The sequence below is a fragment of the Cherax quadricarinatus genome, chromosome 7, assembly GCF_038502225.1.
Source record: "Cherax quadricarinatus isolate ZL_2023a chromosome 7, ASM3850222v1, whole genome shotgun sequence".
In the NCBI taxonomy this organism is placed as follows: Eukaryota; Metazoa; Arthropoda; class Malacostraca; order Decapoda; family Parastacidae; genus Cherax; species Cherax quadricarinatus.
In genome coordinates this window covers 728,460-750,572 of record NC_091298.1, presented here as the reverse complement: position 1 = coordinate 750,572, position 22,113 = coordinate 728,460, and the positions used below count along the sequence as shown (strand labels likewise).

At 39.6% G+C, this 22,113-nt stretch overlaps 2 protein-coding genes across 10 annotated transcripts in view; one reads left to right on the top strand and one right to left on the bottom strand.

The window, feature by feature from the left end:
- Nucleotides 1-22,113, top strand: part of LOC128687016 (uncharacterized) — a 97,218-nt gene that overhangs the window by 31,685 nt on the left and 43,420 nt on the right. The gene's annotated exons all lie outside the window — the stretch shown is intronic.
- Nucleotides 1-22,113, bottom strand: part of pck (Claudin superfamily protein pickel) — a 35,810-nt gene that overhangs the window by 4,355 nt on the left and 9,342 nt on the right. For all 9 annotated transcript variants that reach the window (XM_053773920.2, XM_053773916.2, XM_053773918.2 and 6 more), the window contains 3 exons: nucleotides 18,600-18,666; nucleotides 13,083-13,258; nucleotides 3,275-3,436 (listed from right to left, as the gene is read on the bottom strand). In XM_053773920.2, the coding sequence (XP_053629895.2) occupies nucleotides 3,275-3,436; nucleotides 13,083-13,258; nucleotides 18,600-18,666 (405 nt within the window). The remainder of the gene's footprint in view (nucleotides 1-3,274; nucleotides 3,437-13,082; nucleotides 13,259-18,599; nucleotides 18,667-22,113) is intronic.

Here is a 22,113-nt window from a genome sequence, read left to right as displayed (position 1 = left end):
TCTACATAATTATCACATAGCAGCATATGTGTAGAGAACCTAGGATGATAAATTAGACACATGTGCAACTCTTGGGTATCTTTATTGAGGAAACGTTTCGCCACACAGTGGCTTCATCAGTCCATACGTAGGAGAAACTTGAACAGGAGGAGAATGAGGTAATCAGTCCCTCAACCTTGAGTCGATGTGTTCAGTCCATCAATCTTGAATAGATTCTATTCAAGATTGATGGACTGAACACATCGACTCAAGGTTGAGGGACTGATTACCTCATTCTCCTCCTGTTCTTCAAGTTTCTCCTACGTATGGACTGATGAAGCCACTGTGTGGCGAAACGTTTCCTCAATAAAGATACCCAAGAGTTGCACATGTGTCTAATTTATCAACATGTCGGTTCTCTGAACCATTCATCTACAGAACCTAGGATAACCCAAAAAAGTCAGTAGCTTATTTCTAATATCTGGCTTAGGCTAGCCATTTATAATTTTTGGTAAATATTTGATTCCCAGCCAGGGTAGAAACATTGGGCATGTTTCTTTGCACCTGTTGTCTATGTTCACTCATCAGTAAATGGGTACCTGGGTGTTAGTGGACTTGTGTGGGTCTTATCCTGGGACAATGACCTAATTTGCCTGAAATGCTTAGCATAACAAGGGGCTTTCTATATATGTAGTAGTATGTCACTGACGTCAGCTAGGTCTGTATGCCATGTACATGTAGTAAATAAAGATATTATAATTTTTTTTTTTCCTAGGTAGTAGGCTGGTAGACAGCAACCGCCCAGGGAGGTACTACCGTCCTGCCAAGCGAGCGTAAAACGGAAACCTGTAATTGTTTTACACGATGGTAGGATTGCTGGTGTCTTTTTTTTGTCTCATAAACATGCAAGATTTCAGGTACATCTTGCTACTACTTCTTACACTTAGGTCACACTACACATACATGTACAAGCATGCATATATAATTATATATATATACACACACACACCCACCCCTCTGGGTTTTCTTCTATTTTCTTACTAGTTCTTGTTCTTGTTTATTTCCTGTTATCTCCATGGGGAAGTGGAACAGAATTATTCCTCCGTAAGGCATGCATGTCATAAGAGGCGGCTAAAATGCCGGGAGCAAAGGGCTAGTAACCCTTTCTCCTGTATATGTTACTATATGTATATTTAAAAGGAGAAACTTTAGTTTTATCTTTTGGGCCACCCCACCTCAGTGGGATATGGCCGGTACGTTGAAAGAAGAAATATTTTTTTCTCTGTTGTTTAAGGGGCTATCTTACTGAAACTCAGGCAATGTATGATGGAAAGATGCTTCTTAATGTACACCAAAAATGAAAGAAATCGGACAATAAATAATGGAGTTCACTTCTCGGCCATTAGCGGCCCCATAGCAGTACATTTTTGTATGGTTGTATTCTCGTTTTTTTTTTTTTTGGTCTCAGCTGATAGAATGTATGATATATTACAGAAATAGACATGATTTTCATTACTTTCACAACAAAAAGTATCTTGAAATTGTGCTCAAAGTAGCAGAAATGTTTTTCTTTAACGATGTTCAAGAGTAAACAAATGATGTCACTGTCTAATATGTGTGCACCTGCCAGTCCAAATTCCAATATGCAGTCAAGAATGGGTTGACATTATTTATACAATTATTACAATAATACAGTAGTCTGCATAACAGTAAATCTATTTGTGTGAATAAAAATTCCAAATGGTAAGCAAGAGTAATATAAGAGGGGCCTGGAGCCATGACTAATAAACAGAGAAAATGTTATTTTAGTGCCAGGAATGTCTGCATTATTCTGGACCCTATTTTGAAATCTGTGTGAAATTGGCCAAATTGCCAATTTCTGACCACTTTATTGGGTAGTTGAAATAGGTGAATGGGCAGTTTCTTGTACTCGGTTGACAGAATAGAAGAAAGTAAATAAGTACATTTATTCAGGTATAAACAAATACAGTTACATAGTTTATCATACATAGCAGCGTATGTATAGGGAACCTAGGATAACCCAAAAATGTCTGACAAAGTGACTTATTTCCAGTACCTGGCTTGGACTTGCCATATATAAATTTTTGGTAACTATTTTTTTTCTCAGTTGTTTGTTGGGCTATCTTATTGAAACTTGGGCAATGTATGATGGAAAGATGCTTCTTAACGTCCACCAAAAACGAAAAAAAAAAAAGACGATAAATAATGCGGTATATTTTCGTATGGTTTTTTATGGTTGTATTCTCGTTTTTTTGGTCTCACATGATAGAACAGAAGATATATAACAGAAATAGATATGATTTTGATTGGTTTCATGACAAAAAGTACCTTGAAGCTGAGCTCAAAAGTAGCAGAAATGTTTGATTTTTACCGATGTTCAATTAACTTTCTTGTGTAAGTTGGTTAATTTTATTAAGTGTATTCTAACCTAACCACTCTGTAATCTGGCACACTACAAGTCTGTAATCTGGCACACTACAAGTCCCAATGATGCCGGATTTATGATGGTGAACCTGTATAAACTAAACATGGTACAAGCACAAAGCAATGGACCAGTTGGAATACCTTTAGAACTGTGGAACCAGACGTTAGCACTATTAGATTGCCGTCAGTATGTGAAAGGTAATTGTTTTTATATCTTCCCTCTCCCCCTTTTTTTGATGCATGCAAAATGAAAAATTCTGGGTATTACTTTCAAGGGAAAGTGCTAAACCAGTAGAAGTCAACAGTACCTTGATTATGGGAGATAATCAGGTTTGATGGAAAAGGAGGGTAGCTCCAATTCCATGGATCAAGACTCCAAGGAATTGGATTCTTGTGTCCATGTATTGTTTGTAACGGCTTGATAAACCTCCTGTAGAGTGAAACGTTGCCACAATAAAATGTCATATTAGTTGCATTTGTGGCCTTTTACCTAACATATTGTCAGTAATTCTACCAACATTAATACGATTCTTTAGTTAATGTAGAAAAGAGCAAATTGTTGAGTGTAACAAAAAAAAAAGTCTAGGTAATAACGGACTGAATGTCAGATTGAGGGAGTATGGACATGTCACCAGATAGGTCAGAGACACAATAAAAAAAAGACAGGGAAGGGAAAAAGGGGGTGGTGTAGTGATGTCGAAAAAAAGTTTATCGATGGAGGAAAATAAAAGGAGGGGGGGAATGTAACAGAGTACAGTGGTACCAACACTTATGTGGGTGAAAGGCATGAGATGGCTGTTAAAAAGATTATATATACATGCATATATTTAAGACAGATCAATTAACATACCAGTAATAGCTTGACAGCAAAAACAAAAGCCTGTGAGGTGCCACTCATATCGCATAATTATCTGCATGGGCCACCTTACAAGCACCAAACTTATTGTCACTAGTGTTGTCAAGCTAGCAAGCAGGGCTATGGTCATGAATGTCTGCACTGCCATAAACCATGCTGAAATAAAAGGACTCAACTAAGCTGCTAGTATAAAATAAATCCATCAATACAAAAACTTTTAAAACAGTACATATATAATCAAATAATATCCAATATAAAATGTAGGTTTCAATATAGTAAGTGTTATTCCTCATGAATTAATTTCATTATAGATTTAAAAAATCCTGATCAAGACTAATTATTAGGTGCATAGCATAAGAATTTACTGCTCATTAACCTTCAAACTGTCCAAACGTAGATCTACGTTCGCTCGCGTAGCACTCTGAACGTAGATCTACGTTTTGTTTGACATTCTCTCTTATGGAGAAAATCAAGGTCGGAGCACTGTGTGCAAAGCAAACATAGGTCTACGTTTGGACAGTTTAAGGGTTAAAACAAGTATTTTATACTAAGAACATAAGAATGGAGGAACACTGCAGAAGGCCTACTGGCCCATGCGAGGCAGGTCCTTATCAAAACGACTACTACCTAAAGCTTCCCTAGAAATAACTCCCGTACCCAATGACACCAATCAAACCCAGCCCCTCCCACTCATATATTTGTCCAGTCTCTTCTTAAAGCTACCCAAGGTCCTAGCCTCTATCACCCCACTGGGAAGACTGTTCCATGCATCTACAACTCTGTTAGAAAACCAGTACTTACCTATGTCCTTTCTAAATCTAAATTTATCCAACTTAAATCCATTATTCCTGGTTCTTACCTGGTTCGACACCCTCAGTACTTTATTAATACCTCCCTTGTTTATGCCCGTCATCCACTTATACACTTCAATGATATCTCCCCTCATTCTATGCCTCTCCAGAGAGTGGAGATTTAAGGCTTTGAGTCTATCTTCATACGGGAGGTTCCTTACAGAGTAAATCATTTTAGTCATTCTTCTCTGTATGTTCTCTAATGAGTCTATGTCCATCCTGTAGTAAGGGGACCAAAACTGAGCAGCATAATCTAAATGAGGCCTCACTAGTGATGTATAGAGCTGTAAAATAACTTTTGGACTTCTGTTACTTATACTTCTTGAGATAAATCCAAGTAATCTGTTGGCCTTGTTGCGCACACTAAGGCACTGCTGTCTTGGCTTTAGATTTCTGCTTACCATGACTCCCAAGTCTTTTTCACATTCTGTATGATCAAGCTCTACTTCACCTAGATTATAGCTTCGAGGGTTATTTTCATTACCAAGGGCAAGTACCTTACACTTATCCACATTGAACTTCATCTGCCATTTTTCAGACCAAGACATTAATTTGTCCAAATCGTCCTGGAGTTCATTGATATCCTCCTCAGAGTGAATTATACGGCCTATCTTTGTATCTATGTTGCACTTTAGATAGAGCCTTTAATACACAGTAGCATTTGTTGGACTAATACTAATGATATTCAAAATTAATTTTTAATTTAAAGCTCTGAAAATTACATATTTAAAAGTCACTAGATAATAAATTTTGAACCTCAAAATATTCTCATATAAGAGTAATGCATCAAAATGTCAACTCAAAGGAGAAATTAATATGCATTTATGCATAACACTGATCCTGAAGTGAACTTTATATTAATGAACTCCTAGAACCTACTACAAAACTAATAAATAGCAAACTTGCTAAGATTATCCTTTGTGAAAACGAGTATAAATATTCAATCTATAAGTAAACATATTATCCCAGTCATTAAATAACTTTCAATAATGTGAGTAGAATTACTGACAATATGTAAGGTAAAAAGGACACGTGCAACATTTTATTGTGGCAATGTTTCACCCTGGAGAGCGAAATGTTACAATAAAATGTTGCATCAGTTGCACACGTGTCCTTTTGCCAAACATTCATATTAACAGACTTGACTAAAGCCTAATACAATAAACATATTTATCATGCCTGAATACACAGTTATGTATACACAATTGTAGCCTTAATAAGAAAAATTTATTACAATCTGCTACACAAATGAGATGCAGTATAAAGAATATCAAACATAAGAGGAACCAATGGAGAATACTATTTGCAATTTAATTTAGACACAAATCACACTGGAGCTGTATACAGAATGCCAAAAATAACAGCAAAATTTAACAACAGACTTACTAACCTTATCATAGGCAGCTGGTGACTAATATTATCTTACTCAACCCAAAAGTATCCAGTTTAGCAGCTTTTAAACAATATGTACTCCTGCTTGTTTTAATATAATTAGTAACTAAATCTACAAGATCAATGATACATCTGCTTCTACACTTGATCAAATTTGGACAAATAAACTTAATATAATTGCTCTACTACAATTCCAAATACATAAATTAAAGGTAGGACAACTTACCACTCCTAAACTTTCCTTATAACTATAGCACCAAAGCAACAACAAAATAAAATTCTGGCTACATAATGATGTTTCGATAAGCAAAGTCAACCTCTCAACTAATGCCTTCTGCATTTATGTTCATTTCTTCCTGCTGAGATAGCCCATAAAACACCCAAATTTAAGGGTATGACACTGGTTCCCATTTTTTTTTTTTTTAACATCTACCATTTCCCGCCAAGGTAGGGTGGCCTGAAAAAGAAAAACTTTCACCATCATTTACTCCATAACTGTCTTGCCAGAGGCATGCTTACACTACAGTCATAGTGGTGGTGAAGGTGGCAGCAGAGGTGGTGGTGTTTGTCAGTAGTCCTATATATGTACCTCCTACAACAATGGAGGAGTCAGTTTTGTACTGTCCTTTTTCTAATGATTAATCGCTTAACTTACTTGCTACAGTTAATGCTACACTTTATCGCTGGCTGCCGCTATAGCCTTTATAGACTCCTGCTTCTTTAGTATCATACATATTGCAGAATCACTTAAAAAGCCACATTCTCCCCTCTCTCAGCCCTTTGCCAAAAGGCTGGCTGGCATTAGAAGATTTCTTTGGGCCTATGGTGGCTTAATTAGCAGTTACAAGCATTAAAAAGAATGGAATAATACAAAATGTATCATATGAACACATGGGATTGTCCTCACTGGCTGGTAAACAATGGCACACTGGGCCGCTCAGGCCCCGACACAAATGACTTGTACCAAGTTCAGTGACGTTCACCGAGCCAACATTCTGACGCAAAAACGTTACTTATTCCAATGACGTCTTAATCCAGGGGTCCACTGTATATATATATATATACAGTGGACCCCCAGTTAACGACATTAATCCATTCCAGAGAGCTCATCTTTAACCGATTTTTTCATTGTCCGAATTAATTTTCCCCATAAGAAATAATGGAAATCCAATTAATTCGTTCCAGACACCCAAAAGTATTAAACAAAATAATTTTTTTTACATGAAATATACATTTCCCTACACAGAAAACAATGAGAAATGCAGAATAAACAATACTGAAATGACACTTACCTTTATTGAAGATGTATTGATGAGTGATGAGATGGGAGGAGGGCAGAGGATGGAGGAGTTTACAATTATTTGGAAGGGGAGTCCCCTTCCATAAAGACTTCAGGTAACAAGTCCTTTTCTGGGGTTACCTCCCTTCTTTGTTTTTTAATGCACTAAGACCAGCTTGAGTCACTGAACCCATGTTGCACCAAAAATCTGTCCAGAGCGCTCCGTTTCTGGTGTCTCTAAGATTTTCGTAAACATGACTTAAGAAATCGTAATGACACGATTGCAAATAAACCATACCCCCGGCCGGGATTGAACCCGCGGTCATAGAGTCTCAAAACTCCAGCCCGTCGCGTTAGCCACTAGACCAGCTAGCCACAATAAGATTCATCCAACTAGGTATATTTCTACACCATAGGAAAGTTAGCACAGGCACCTCTGTGACCACAAATGCAAGTTTTTACAGACGAATCTCCAGCTAGCGTGGCCGTGACGAACTCTAGCTCAAGTCCCTTCACTGCCGTCAACATGACTTAAGAAATCGTAATGACACGATTGCAAATAAACCATACCCCCGGCCGGGATTGAACCCGCGGTCATAGAGTCTCAAAACTCCAGCCCGTCGCGTTAGCCACTAGACCAGCTAGCCACAATAAGATTCGTCCAACTAGGTATATTTCTACACCATAGGAAAGTTAGCACAGGCACCTCTGTGACCACAAATGCAAGTTTTTACAGACGAATCTCCAGCTAGCGTGGCCGTGACGAACTCTAGCTCAAGTCCCTTCACTGCCGTCAACATGACTTAAGAAATCGTAATGACACGATTGCAAATAAACCATACCCCCGGCCGGGATTGAACCCGCGGTCATAGAGTCTCAAAACTCCAGCCCGTCGCGTTAGCCACTAGACCAGCTAGCCACAATAAGATTCATCCAACTAGGTATATTTCTACACAGGCTGGAGTTTTGAGACTCTATGACCGCGGGTTCAATCCCGGCAGGGGGTATGGTTTATTTGCAATCGTGTCATTACGATTTCTTAAGTCATGTTGACGGCAGTGAAGGGACTTGAGCTAGAGTTCGTCACGGCCACGCTAGCTGGAGATTCGTCTGTAAAAACTTGCATTTGTGGTCACAGAGGTGCCTGTGCTAACTTTCCTATGGTGTAGAAATATACCTAGTTGGATGAATCTTATTGTGGCTAGCTGGTCTAGTGGCTAACGCGACGGGCTGGAGTTTTGAGACTCTATGACCGCGGGTTCAATCCCGGCCGGGGGTATGGTTTATTTTCGTAAAATGAGAGAGAACATTGTCATTGTAGATGTTGCCAGCGCAGTCTGCAACAGCTGTGTCAGGGTGATGTTCATCCATAAATGTTTGCACATAAGAAAGCAGGAACACTGCTGCAGGCCTGTTGGCCCATACTAAGCAGGTCCTTCACAAAACATCCCACTAACAGAATCATATTTGCCAAACCCAATTTTCAATTCTTCCCAAGTAATAAGCTTTGATAATTCTGCTCACTCATGCACAAGTCCCAATCAAATTAAATTGTGTGTGTGGGGAAGTAGCCTGTCTGGTATGTGGGGCAGCACCCTGGTTGGTATGTGGGGGAAGTTCCCTGGCAGGTGTGTGAGAAGTACCCTGGCTGGTGTGTGAGAAGTACCCTGGCTGATATGTGGGGGAAATACCCTGGCTGGTGTGTGAGGAGTACCCTGGCTGGTATGTGGGGAAGTTCCCTGGCTGGTGTGGGGGAAGTACCCTGGCTGGTATGTGGATAAGTACCCTGACTGGTATGTGGGAAAGTTCCCTGGTTGGTGTGTGGGAAGTACCCTGGCTGGTATGTGGGGAAGTTCCCTGGCTGGTGTAGGAAGTACCCTTGCTGGTGTACATAAGAAAGCAGGAACAATGCAGAAGACCTGTTGGCCCACACTCAACCCTCTACCACCATCCTCTACCACTACCACTTTTGTATCTTTCTACAAAATTTTTTCTTGAATTCTACAGTGTTTCTCACCCTCTGTACCACAGGGCTGGCACCAGAAGCTTTCTTTGGGCCCATGGTGGTTTATTTAGCAGTTACAAGCACTAAAAACAATGGAATACAAAATATATCGCATGTACACGTGGAATCGTCCTCCCTGGCTTGTAAACAATGGCACACTGGCTGTACATGGAGTGTCTGGACCACTCACACCACGCTGACACCTTTGGGACAAATGTTCTTACCCGAGTTCTTTTTCGGTAACTGAGCCAATATTTTGATGCAATCCAATTTTTTCATTATCCAATGAAGTTGTTACCCAAGGGTCCACTGTATATAAACCCAAGCTTCACACCCATATAAGAGTGTTGGTACCACTACACTTTCATACATTCCCTTCTTTGCCTCCATAGATAACATTTTTTTTGTCTCCACATATACCTCAATGCACTACTCACCTTTTTTCCTTCATCAATTCTATGATTAACCTCATCCTTCATAAACCCATCCAATGACACGTCAGCTCTCAAACAGTATCTGAAAACATTCACTTCTTCCATTCTCCCTCTCTCCCATGTGATATCTAATTTTTCTTTATCTAAATCATTTGATACCCTCATCACCTTACTCATATTTATATTCACTTTCAACTCTGTACCTTTACACATCCTCCCAAACTCGTCCACTAATTGTGTCAACTCCCATTTTGTCTTTGATTCCCCATAATTTAATCCCACCTCTCTCCCCACCACCTTAGCATTTACTTCTTTTACAACCCCATCTATAAATAATTGAACAACCATGGTGACATTACACATCCCTGTCTAAAACCTACTTTTACCAGGAAGTAATCTCCCTCTCTTCTACACACCCTAACCTGAACCTCACTATCCTCATAAAAACTCTTTACAGCATTTAGTAACTTACTACCTATTTCATACCCTTACAACATCTGCCACATTCCTCCCCTATCCACTCTATCATAGGCCTTTTTCTAAATTACTTTTTATGGATTTAGAAAAGCATATATGTATGTATGTACGTACACACACAACATGATGGAAAGAATAGACTCCGAAGTGCCCCTGTTTACAGATGATGTGAAATTGATGAGAAGAATTCAATCAGACGAGGACCAGGAAGAACTACAAAGGGATCTGGACAGGCTGCAGGCCTGGTCCAGCAATTGGCTCCTGGAGTTCAACCCCCACCAAGTGCAAAGTCACGAAGATTGGGGAAGGGCAAAAAAGACCGCAGACGGAGTACAGTCTAGGAGGCCCGAGACTATAAACCTCACTCAAGGAAAATGATCCTGGGGCGGGTATAACACCAGGCACATCTCCTGAGGCGCACATCAACCAAATAACTGCTGCAGCGTATGGGCGCCTAGCAAACCTAAGAACAGCATTCCGTCATCTGGGTTTTCTTTTTTCTTACTAGTTCTTGTTCTTGTTTATTTCTTATCTCCATGGGGAAGAGGAGAATTCTTCCTCTGTAAGCCATGCGTGTCGTAAGAGGCGACTAAAATGCCAGGAGCAAGGGGCTAGTAACCCCTTCTCCAGTATATATTACCCAAGTTAAAGAGAAACGTTTGTTTTTCTTTTTGGGCCAGCCTGCCTCAGTGGGATACGGCCAGTTTGTTGAAAGAAGATAGATATATATAAGGAAAAAAAAAAAAAAGCAAAGGTCGAGATTCATTCCTAGAGACAATATACGTATTGCAACATTCATTAATCTAAATAGAAAATTTGATTACATACTATAACAACAAATTAAACAAAGCAATAGGTTCCCTAAAAAGTACAGTAATATACTGAAATTTTTTTTCTCAAATTCCAGGAAAAAATACCAAAACCTTTATGTTTGTAACTCTCTTCAAAGATAAGACAGAGACCTTCTTGGCCACTGATACTGCAAATTAATTCAACAGTTTCTCTTCAACTAAAATAAGCTAGTGACACCACTAAGCCAATATAAAAAACTATATTTCTGGCAACCATCCTAATTATGTCTATCACCAAACACTGCCTCAGAAGTAAATTACATAAAGTCACTCAAAAATACAGGAAGCAAATAAGCTGAAATACAAACATAAAAAGCCATCACAAGTATTATCACCAGTCACTGCAATACTTGCCAATATATCACTTAAATCAGAAATTTTATTCTTTTTATATGAAGTGCTAAACCAATAGGGATCACACATTACCTGGGGAATGGGAAGAAATAAAGAGATCCAAGAAAAATGGCAGCTCCAATTCCTTGGATCAAGAGCCTGCATCAAGGGGAGGGAAACTTTCCCAGACATCCTTAAAATGGCTAGAGTGGTCCCTATTTACAAAAATGGGTATCCATCTAAAATAGCAATAGGCTTTTTCAAACCTACCAATTCTGTTTAAAGTAACTAAATTTATATTTATATTATATCAGCTGTCTTCCACAAATGTAGGGTGACAAAGAAAAGGCATTCACCATTATTCATTCAACAGCTGTCTTGCTATAAGCACATCACAGTTTAAAGGCCACCTGAACTGTGACATCCCCATTTTTTTCAGAGTGCAGGCACACTACTTCCTACCTACAGGACTCGAGTCAAGTGGTTTTCTAGAATCCCTTCATGTTACCTTGTCCACACTCCAAGCACAAGTCAAATACCAAAAACCCATTTTCTCCATTCCACATGATCTAACATGTTCATACATGTCTTCTGGATGCTCAAGTTCCTATTACTCTAAACCTCCTTCACCCCTTTCCTCCAACCCTTCCTGGGATGACCCCTAACCTCTCCCTCCACCCACCCTTACACCCTGGAGAATAAAAAATGCACAATACCATGAGTGGAATAATACTCAAATAACTTGCACATAGGAAACTGAAACTTATGATGTTTTGGTCCGAATTGGACCATTAACTAGTCACGGAGAAGAGCTTCTCAGTGTGACTAGATGATGGTCCAAGTCAGACTGAAATGTCATCATGAGTCTCGGTCTCCTACGTGCAGGTTGTTTGTGTACTTAAACACCCTGTTGGTCACCCTATTCTGCTCCATGCTTTCTGAATGACTAAACCATCTCAACCTCTTAGTAGTTCACAAACTTCATGCAAAAGGAGTAAGTGGAAAAGTGGGCAGATGTATATTTAATTTTCTAACAAATAGAACCCAAGGTGTAAAAGTGAACAGAGTGAAATCGGAGGCTGCCATAGTGAAAACGTCAGTTCACCAAGGCACAGTACTGGCTCCTGCTCTCTCTCTCATATCTGACACAGTCATAATCATAGCACCATATCCATTAAGGACATGGCAAACATCCAAGCTGATATAAACAGTGTTCCAGTGGGCCACTGGCAACAATTTAATGTCAAATGAGGGAAATTTCAGTTCTCTGTTATGGTAAGATTGAAGAAATAAAGACAGGAACAGAGTATAAAGCTTGAATCACTAAACAGAGCATGAAACCAATGTGAGAGACTTAAGGGTGACCATGTCAGATCTCACCTTCAAAGATCACTGTCACTATTGCAACTGCAAGAAAAATGATAGACTGAATAACTAGAACCTTCAAAACAAGGGATGCCAAGCCAATGATGCTCATTTTTTTTTTAAGTCCCTTCTTCTCTCTAGACTGGAGTACTGCTGTACTCTAAACAGCCCCATTCAAGGCCAGCAAAACTGCAGACCTGAAGATGGTGCAGAGAACCTTCCACTGTCCACTTAGTCAGTTAAGCACCTAAATTACCAGGATCACATGAAGCCCCTTATAGAAAGATTGGACTACCAACAGAACCCTGGACAAGCTTCTGAAGTTGGCCAGCTAGGATGTAGTGCTTATGTTTGGCTTGGTTCATGCAACTAGCACCAACAGCCTGGTTGATCAGACCATTCATTGGGAGGCTTGATCTGGGACAGGGCCACAAGGGTGTTGACCCTCGGAATATACTCTGGGTAGACTCCAGGTAAAAACAATCTTTAAATTCAGGATGCATCGAACAAGGGGTGAAAAATCATTCCAGGAAAGTTTGGATGGAAGGGGACCTGCACTTTGAAGGATGGGTGGGAATGTTGCTGTTTAGAGAATCATTTGATCTGTGATGTCCTCTTATTTCTGGCATCAGAACTTTTGAATGAATGATAGTGAAATTGTTTCCTTCCTTGAGTAACTGCCTTAATGGAAAATAACCAATGCTTAAAAAAAAAAAATTTCAATCTTGATCGCAATATGAAATTCTTTCATTGACCTTAGTTTTGTACTATCAAAATACAGTACCCTATCTATGTAAAACAAATTACTACTGTACCTGGTAACATCCAGGACCATATTATTCTGTATTCTTCTGAGAAGATGTAGTTGCAACCTGTAAACTTGTAGTCATACTGGAATTTTGGATAACGGAAGCCATTAAAGCAGAACTCCCACAGTCCCATGTTGTTGAAGGAACTGTATGTGTAGGAATACGACTGCAGCCAGTATGGACTGAAAGTAAAAGTTTCATTAGTCCATTAAAAATATGTAATGTTATATTACAATATAGCAAATCAAAGCTTTTGTTCCATCAAAATAAAGTATGAATAAAATTTTTACTTTGTTTTGAACTTTAGTGTCTTGATTTTCTATGGGATTTTATGTTCTCCATTGTTATTTATAATCAACTTGAATGTTCTGGCTCAACTGAGCTATATTATGTCCATTTTTATTACTGTAGTACACTGTACTTATAGCATAATTCTAAGCAAATATTTAACACTTAAAACTGACAAGAGCTAGATGGATCATTAGTTGCAATTTGTGTGTGCTAATAAAGAATGCTAATACAATTAGGAATTGTCCAAGTGGCATTATAATGCTTCTTTAAATTATTGAGAAATGTGTCTCCATCTTATTTGGAACAAGTTTACCATGTTAGACAACAATAAATATAGTACAGGGAGCCCTCGATTTACCTAATAGGGAAAGGGGGGTTTTCTGTCAAAGTTGATCGCCTGTTACATCCACATAAGAGATTATTCCATGGTCAAAGTAACAGATAATTTTTGGATTTAATGGAATAGGTCCGTTAAATCCAAAAATAAATTTATCCAATGGACTGCAGCAATACCAGATAATTCTGGATTTAAAAGACTTCATCCGTTAAATCCAGAATTGTTCGTAATATCCGACAAGTCTGATTTAATGAAAAGAGCCTGTTAATTGCAAAATAAATTTACCCAATGGACTGCAAGAATAACTAACAATTCTGGATTAAACAAATTTTGTTCGTTGCTTTCAAATGTTGTCCGACCACAGATTTTGTCTGTTAAATAAGAAATTTGTTAAATCAGGACCTGTCGAATCAAGATTTTACTGAATTTTTCTTTAAGAGCAGAACTTGCCAAGCAATATACTAAGTCATTACTGCCATTTGAAGATGTATAATGGTTGGATGTTTAGAACTTAAAAAGCTGATGGATTATTATATGTTAATGTTAAAACTGCAAATAATAACAATAATGACTGATGGAAAGTAAAACAATGTAAATATCTAGAGTAAATTTCATATATCATTTTGAGAGAATTCCTACAATCCTAATTTCCAACAGAGGAAATATACTGCATAGATCCATAGATAAGATACCAGTATGTACTATGTACAATGAAATAAAATTCTGGTTAGCAAATTAAAATAAATGTACTTTCATGACTTGTTTCATTATTGCTGTCGTTTCCCTTGTACCTGAGATAAAGACTCAAGTTTAACCCCTTTGCCATTCGTGCCATAATTTTATGGGTTTGAAGTCTCTGTCCGTGCCATAGAATGTGATAAGCTCAGCTCACTCAGCTTAGCAATGAGCAGTAAGTTTGGGCCTAGATACGAGGGAAAGGGGTCAATGCAATAAATGTGCATCATATAAAAAAAATTCATATGCCATGCAGTGCATAACAGGAAAAACTGTGACTATGTTTAAAATAGTGACTTTGCAGTATTTTTGGATGATTTTTATGGTTGCATTCTTGTTCTCTTTGTATCATTAGATAAAATGGAAGATATATTACAGAAATAGAGATGATTTTGATTGATTTCTAGACTGGAAGTAGATTGAAACTGAGCTCAAATTAGTGGAAATATACGATTTTTGCTAATATTCTAGAGTAAATAAATCACATCACTCTTCCAATATGCATCGAACTGGTCAGCTAATGTGAGTTTACAAATGCACTGACAATACAGGAAGGCCCCGCTTTACGGCGTTCCGCTAATACGGACATTTCAAATTATGACCAAAACTCACTATACGGCTCCCCCCACCTGACTTTCTAATACGGTCACCGTGCCCCACCCTGTTTGTTTACATTCTCCATGAGCTCAGTAAGCACTAAGTCTCTCCATTTTGTCTGGAAACTCCAAAATTTCAAATGTTTTTAAAAGTTATTTCATATTTTATATATACTCTGATAATTATACTTATGTATACCTGTACCTAAATAAACTTACATACATCAAGTCATTTAAATGTCGTATATTACGTTAATATACACATTTTCATTAATCCATCCATGATATTTTTTTCAAAATTATATAATAAACACGATACATAACATAAAAAGATGATAAATACACCCCACAATAGAATAAATAAACATAAATATAAGATGTGGGAGCCTGGTTTGTTTACTCTGTGCCTGGCCTGTTACCTCTCATGTACTCATTCTTTCTCTCTCTCATTTATTCGTTTTATCTCATTTACTTACTCCTGACCCTACATTAAGACTACAAATATTTTAAGGTAAGTAATGAGTGAACTGTATATACATTTTATCGCTCTGGGATGCTTAAATATCATAGAATAGTATGTGTGGGTGGGGTGGCCTGGTGAGGCAGCCTGGCTATTACAATACATACCACACTTGATTTCTTACAATAAATACTACTTGTCTCACCCTAGATTAAGACTATAAATATTTTAAGGTAAGTAATGAGTGCACTATGTGTGTATTGTACCTTTTTATTGTTTTTTGATGCCTGGTTCTATTGCTAACTTAATATATGTTAGTGTAAACTTGTTATCTAGTGTTTGTATGCATTTATAAGTGGAAAAAAAGGGTGTTCCACTTTACGGCGGTTTCCGCTTTACGGCGGTAGCCTGGAACCTAACCCGCCGTATAAGTGGGGCCTTCCTGTATTTATACAATTATTACAACAATGCATAAGAGTAAATCTAGTTTTTTGTGTGAATAAAAATTCAAAATGGAATTCATGTGTGAAGCCTGGAACATAACTAAAGAACAGAGGAAATGTTATTTTAGTGACAGGAATGCCTGAATTGTTTATTCTGGACCTTATTTAGATATTGGCATATTTTGAAATTTGTGTAAAACTTGCCAAATTACCAATTTCTGATCACTTTACTGGGTAGTTTAAATAGTTGCTTGGGTAGTTTCTTGTGGTCAATTGATAAAATGGAAGCCATTTTAGTGAAATAGCTAAGAACTTGGTCGAATGGAACACTGTAATTTCCCTAAAAGTGGGCAAAATCAATGATGCACAAATATCGCTGACACAGCAAACTTTGCAAAAGCGTAATCTCATGTTTCCCATCAAATTTTGTACTTTTGGACCACTCTCTCCCGTCTTCGCATTGGCCACACTCGTCTTACTCACGGGTATCTCATGGAGAGGCACCCTGTACCTCTCTGTGAGCAGTGTCAAGTTCCAGTATCGATTAGCCACATTCTGTTAGACTGCCCTCTCTATCAACGAGCACGCAGAATTTACCTCCAACGCCGTCTTCGTTCTACTACTCTCTCTTTACCTTCCCTTCTTGCTGATGGACCCTCCTTTAATCCTGACTCTCTCATTGACTTCTTGACAACGACTGATTTACTCCACAAACTCTGATGATGATACCTTACGCACTCCCCTCAGCCCTTTCTAGCTCAGTCTCTTGCTGCCCTTTACCCTTTCACCATCCACTGCTCCGCTGTTATCCGTAACCTATTACTCATCCACCTCCCTTTTGCCACCTGATGCCCTCACTTCCTTCCTGCCCTGCAGCGCTGTATAGCCCTTGTGGCTTAGCGCTTCTTTTTGATTATAATAATAATAATAATTTGTACTTTTGGTTTTATTACCTTCAGAAAAAATTCTGAAGGTAATAATTTTTATTATATAAAAATTTGAGGGGAAAATTCTTGGACACTGTGGACACTTTTCAGATTGGGCATCTGGACAATTAAAGAGTTAAATAACAAGGGTTATTGGCATGTTGCAGTGAAATCAGTGGCTCTTGCTACTGTGACACTGCTGTGGTTGCAGTGACCAGTCTTTCAATACTCATGCATGACATTACAACAATGAATATAGCAACAACTACATATATTTATATCTATTTGTTCTGCGTACATTTTAAGGATGAATTAATTAGGGTAATGTTTTCAAGGTCAAATGCACTAAGCCATGGTGATATACTGTAGTTATGTTAGGTAACATTTTTTTGTAAAGCCTCTCCTCACTTAGCGACGTACTCGTTTACCAACAACTTGGACTTACAATGGGCTCTTTGACCAGTATTCATACCTAAATAATGTATGTTAGAGCTGATTTCCTCTATTCTGTTTATTAGAATATACAGTACACTACTGTGTAAACATTTAAAAATATACCAGAAATGCTATAAATGGTGCAAAGGTGATATTAAAATAATATCAAAGATGGATGACACAAACCCACTACTATTACAGTATGCTCATCACTTACCGACGAATTCGTTTACCGACAAGGTCTTAGGAGAGGCTGTATTTACTCACAATAGTGAGTCACATATGGCATGATTTTAATATACTGTCTACTATCATTATCTGTAAATAATGCACAATACATACAAAGTGGTAAACATGAATGCTAAATATTGAAGACAAAAATAGGACACACACACACATATATACATTTTTAATAGAAACAGTTTATATTAACCCTTTCACTGTCTTTGTATGTATATATATGCTGTATATGTTTTTGAGGCCAGTGGTGCCCTCAAATAGGCTGCGAGTGGTAGAGAAAAATGGGTCTGTGCTGTAGGTGGACACAGTAGAAAAAAAAAAAATCCTGCCCCAAACAGTGCCTTGAATTTGGGTTAAAATAGCAACCGAGGCATTTTCTAGGGTGTTTTTTTACATGGTTTTACTGGCTGTTTCTTGGTGACAATTGATATACTAGTGAAATGGAGAATATTTTGGCTAGTTTCAGACTGTAATAAGTGTTCTGAAATATGCCAGAAACATTCGATTTTTGGAGATATTCCTGAGGGAGAGAATGGTCCCATCCTCAGTCTATTTTTTGGGATATGATTAGTGAACAGAGAAAAGGGTGCTTTAGTGGCTGGTATGTCTAGCATTTATTTTGAACACTGTATAAATTGGCTAAATTTCCAAAACTGGGCATTTTACAGGGTAGTTTCTCACTCTCAATTGATAGAATGGACAGCATTCTAGCAAGTCAGGAATTGAGTTGGTTTGAGGCATTCAAACCTAAAATAGATCTCAAAGTGGGCAAAACTGCAGTTCAGTAAAGTAGTACTCCCGACCTACAAATTAACGTCTACCATAATTGCACAAGTTTTACATCAAATTTTGTCAAAACCTTAGAAAAAGATACTTTACCATTTTATATACTTGTATATTTTTTTTAAATTGTGATGCTGAAAGGACTTAATTTTGGGTGGTCACAACGGTGAAAGGGTTAAATAACAAAATCACTAAGATATTAAGGTTCTCAACACCAAATTATAGAAGTTTAGTCTGAATTGTGATAAAATAATTTGTCTACACTGATAATACTGACCTAGTGAATGAGATGACAAAAAACACAGTTGCAACAAATGCAATTATTCCAGCATTAACCATCGCAGCTGAAAAAAATAAAAAAATAGAAATAAAGTTATATATATATATACATGTATATATATATATATATATATATATATATATGCGCGTGTGTGTGCGCGCGCGCGCGCATGCATGCATGCGAGCACGTGTGTGTGTGTGTGTGTGTGTGTGTGTGTGTGTGTGTGTGTGTGTGTGTGTGTGTGTGTGTGTGTGTGTGTGTGTGTGTGTGCATGCGTGCGTGCGTGCATGTGTGTACTCACCTAATTGTGGTTGCAGGGGTCGAGACTCAGCTCCTGGCCCCGCCTCTTCACTGATCGCTACTAGGTCCTCTCCCCCTCTGCATCCTGAGCTTTGTCATACCTCTTCTTAAAACTATGTATGGTTCCTGCCTCCACTACTTCACTTACTAGGCTATTCCACTTCCTGACGACTCTATGACTGAAGTAATACTTCCTAATGGTTTTTCAAACCGTTCCTCACACACACACTTCCTAACGTCCCTGTGACTCGTCTGAGTCTTCAGCTTCCAGTTGTGACCCCTTGTCCCTGTGTCCCCTCTCTGGAACATCCTATCTCTGTCCACCTTGTCTATTCCCCGCAGTATCTTGTATGTCGTTATCATGTCTCCCCTGACCCTTCTGTCCTCCAGTGTCGTCAGTCCGATTTCCCTTAACCTTTCCTCGTACGACATTCCCTTGAGCTCTGGGACTAGCCTTGTTGCAAACCTTTGTACTTTCTCTAACTTCTTGACGTGCTTGACCAGGTGTGGGTTCCAGACTGGTGCTGCATACTCCAGTATGGGCCTAACATACACAGTGTACAGTGTCTTGAACGATTCCTTATTAAGGTATCGGAACGCTATTCTCAGGTTTGCCAGGCGCCCGTATGCTGCAGCGGTTATTTGGTTGATGTGTGCCTCCGGTGATGTGCTCGGTGTTATGGTCACCCCAAGGTCTTTCTCCCTGAGTGAGGTCTGTAGTCTTTGTCCACCTAGCCTATACTCTGTCTGCGGTCTTCTTTGCCCCTCCCCAATCTTCATGACTTTGCATTTGGCTGGATTGAATTCGAGAAGCCAGTTACTGGACCACATGTCCAGCCTCTCCAGGTCTCTTTGCAGTCCTGCCTCATCCTCGTCCGATTTAATTCTTCTCATCAACTTCACGTCATCTGCGAACAGGGACACTTCAGAGTCTATTCCTTCCATCATGTCGTTCACATATATCAAAAATAGCACTGGTCCTAGAACTGACCCCTGTGGGACCCCGCTCGTAACAGGCGCCCACTGTGATACCTCTTCACGCACCATGACTCGTTGCTGCCTCCCTGTCAGGTATTCCCTTATCCATTGCAGTGCCCTTCCTTTTACGTGTGCCTGATCCTCCAGCTTCTGCACTAATCTCTTGTGTGTGTGCATGTGTGTGTGCATGTGTGTGCATGTGTGTGTGTGCATGTGTGTGTGTGCATGTGTGTGTGTGCATGTGTGTGTGTGCATGTGTGTGCATGTGTGTGTGCATGTGTGTGTGCGTGTGTGTGTGTGCATGTGTGTGTGCATGTGTGTGTGCATGTGTGTGTGTGCATGTGTGCATGTGTGTGTGCATGTGTGTGTGTGCATGTGTGTGTGTGCATGTGTGTGTGTGCATGTGTACTCACCTAGTTGTACTCACCTAGTTGAGGTTGCAGGGGTCGAGTCCAAGCTCCTGGCCCCGCCTCTTCACTGGTGGCTACTAGGTCACTCTCCCTGAACCATGAGCTTTATCGTACCTCTGCTTAATAAAGCTATGTATGGATCCTGCCTCCACTACATCGCTTCCCAAACTATTCCACTTCCTGACTACTCTGTGGCTGAAGAAATACTTCCTAACATCTCTTTGATTCATCTGTGTCTTCAGCTTCCAACTGTGTCCCCGTGTTGCTGTGTCCAGTTTCTGGAACATCCTGTCTTTGTCCACCTTGTCAATTCCTCTCAGTATTTTGTAAGTCGTTATCATGTCCCCCCTCTCTCTCCTGTCCTCCAGTGTCGTCAGGTTGATTTCCCTTAACCTCTCCTCATAGGACATACCTCTTAACTCTGGGATTAGTCTTGTTGCAAACCTTTGCACTTTCTCTAGTTTCTTTACATGCTTGGCTAAGTGTGGGTTCCAAACTGATGCCACATACTCCAATATGGGCCTAACGTACACGGTGTACAGGGTCCTGAACGATTCCTTATTAAGATGTCGGAATGCTGTTCTGAGGTTTGCCAGGCGCCCATATGCTGCAGCAGTTATTTGGTTGATGTGCGCTTCAGGAGATGTGCCTGGTGTTATACTCACCCCAAGATCTTTTTCCTTGAGTGATGTTTGTAGTCTCTGGCCCCCTAGACTGTACTCCGTCTGCAGTCTTCTTTGCCCTTCCCCAATCCTCATGATTTTGCACTTGGTGGGATTGAACTCCAGGAGCCAGTTGCTGGACCAGGTCTGCAGCCTGTCCAGATCCCTTTGTATTTCTGCCTGGTCTTCGATCGAATGAACTCTTCTCATCAACTTCACGTCATCTGCAAACAGGGACACCTCGGAGTTTATTCCTTCCGTCATGTCGTTCACAAATACCAGAAACAGCACTGGTCCTAGGACTGACCCCTGTGGGACCCCGCTGGTCACAGGTGCCCACTCTGACACCTCGCCACGTACCATTACTCGCTGCTGTCTTCCTGACAAGTATTCCCTGATCCATTGCAGTGCCTTCCCTGTTATCCCTGCTTGGTCCTCCAGTTTTTGCACTAATCTCTTGTGTGGTACTGTGTCAAATGCCTTCTTGCAGTCCAAGAAAATGCAATCCACCCACCCCTCTCTCTCTTGTCTTACTGCTGTCACCATGTCATAGAACTCCAGTAGGTTTGTGACACAGGATTTCCCGTCCCTGAAGCCATGTTGGCTGCTGTTGATGAGATCATTCCTTTCTAGGTGTTCCACCACTCTTCTGATAATCTTCTCCATGATTTTGCATACTATACATGTCAGTGACACTGGTCTGTAGTTTAATGCTTCATGTCTGTCTCCTTTTTTAAAGACTGGGACTACATTTGCTGTCTTCCATGCCTCAGGCAATCTCCCTGTTTCGATAGATGTATTGAATATTGTTGTTTGGGGTACACATAGCGCCTCTGCTCCCTCTCTCAATACCCATGGGGAGATGTTATCTGGCCCCATTGCCTTTGAGGTATCTAGCTCACTCAGAAGCCTCTTCACTTCTTCCTCGGTTGTGTGCACTGTGTCCAGCACATGGTGGTGTGCCCCACCTCTCCGTATTTCTGGGGCCCCTTCTGTCTCCTCTGTGAACACTTCTTTGAATCTCTTGTTGAGTTCCTCACATACTTCATGGTCATTTCTTGTTGTCTCTCCTCCTTCCTTCCTTAGCCTGATTACCTGGTCCTTGACTGTTGTTTTCCTCCTGATGTGGCTGTACAACAGTTTCGGGTCAGATTTGGCTTT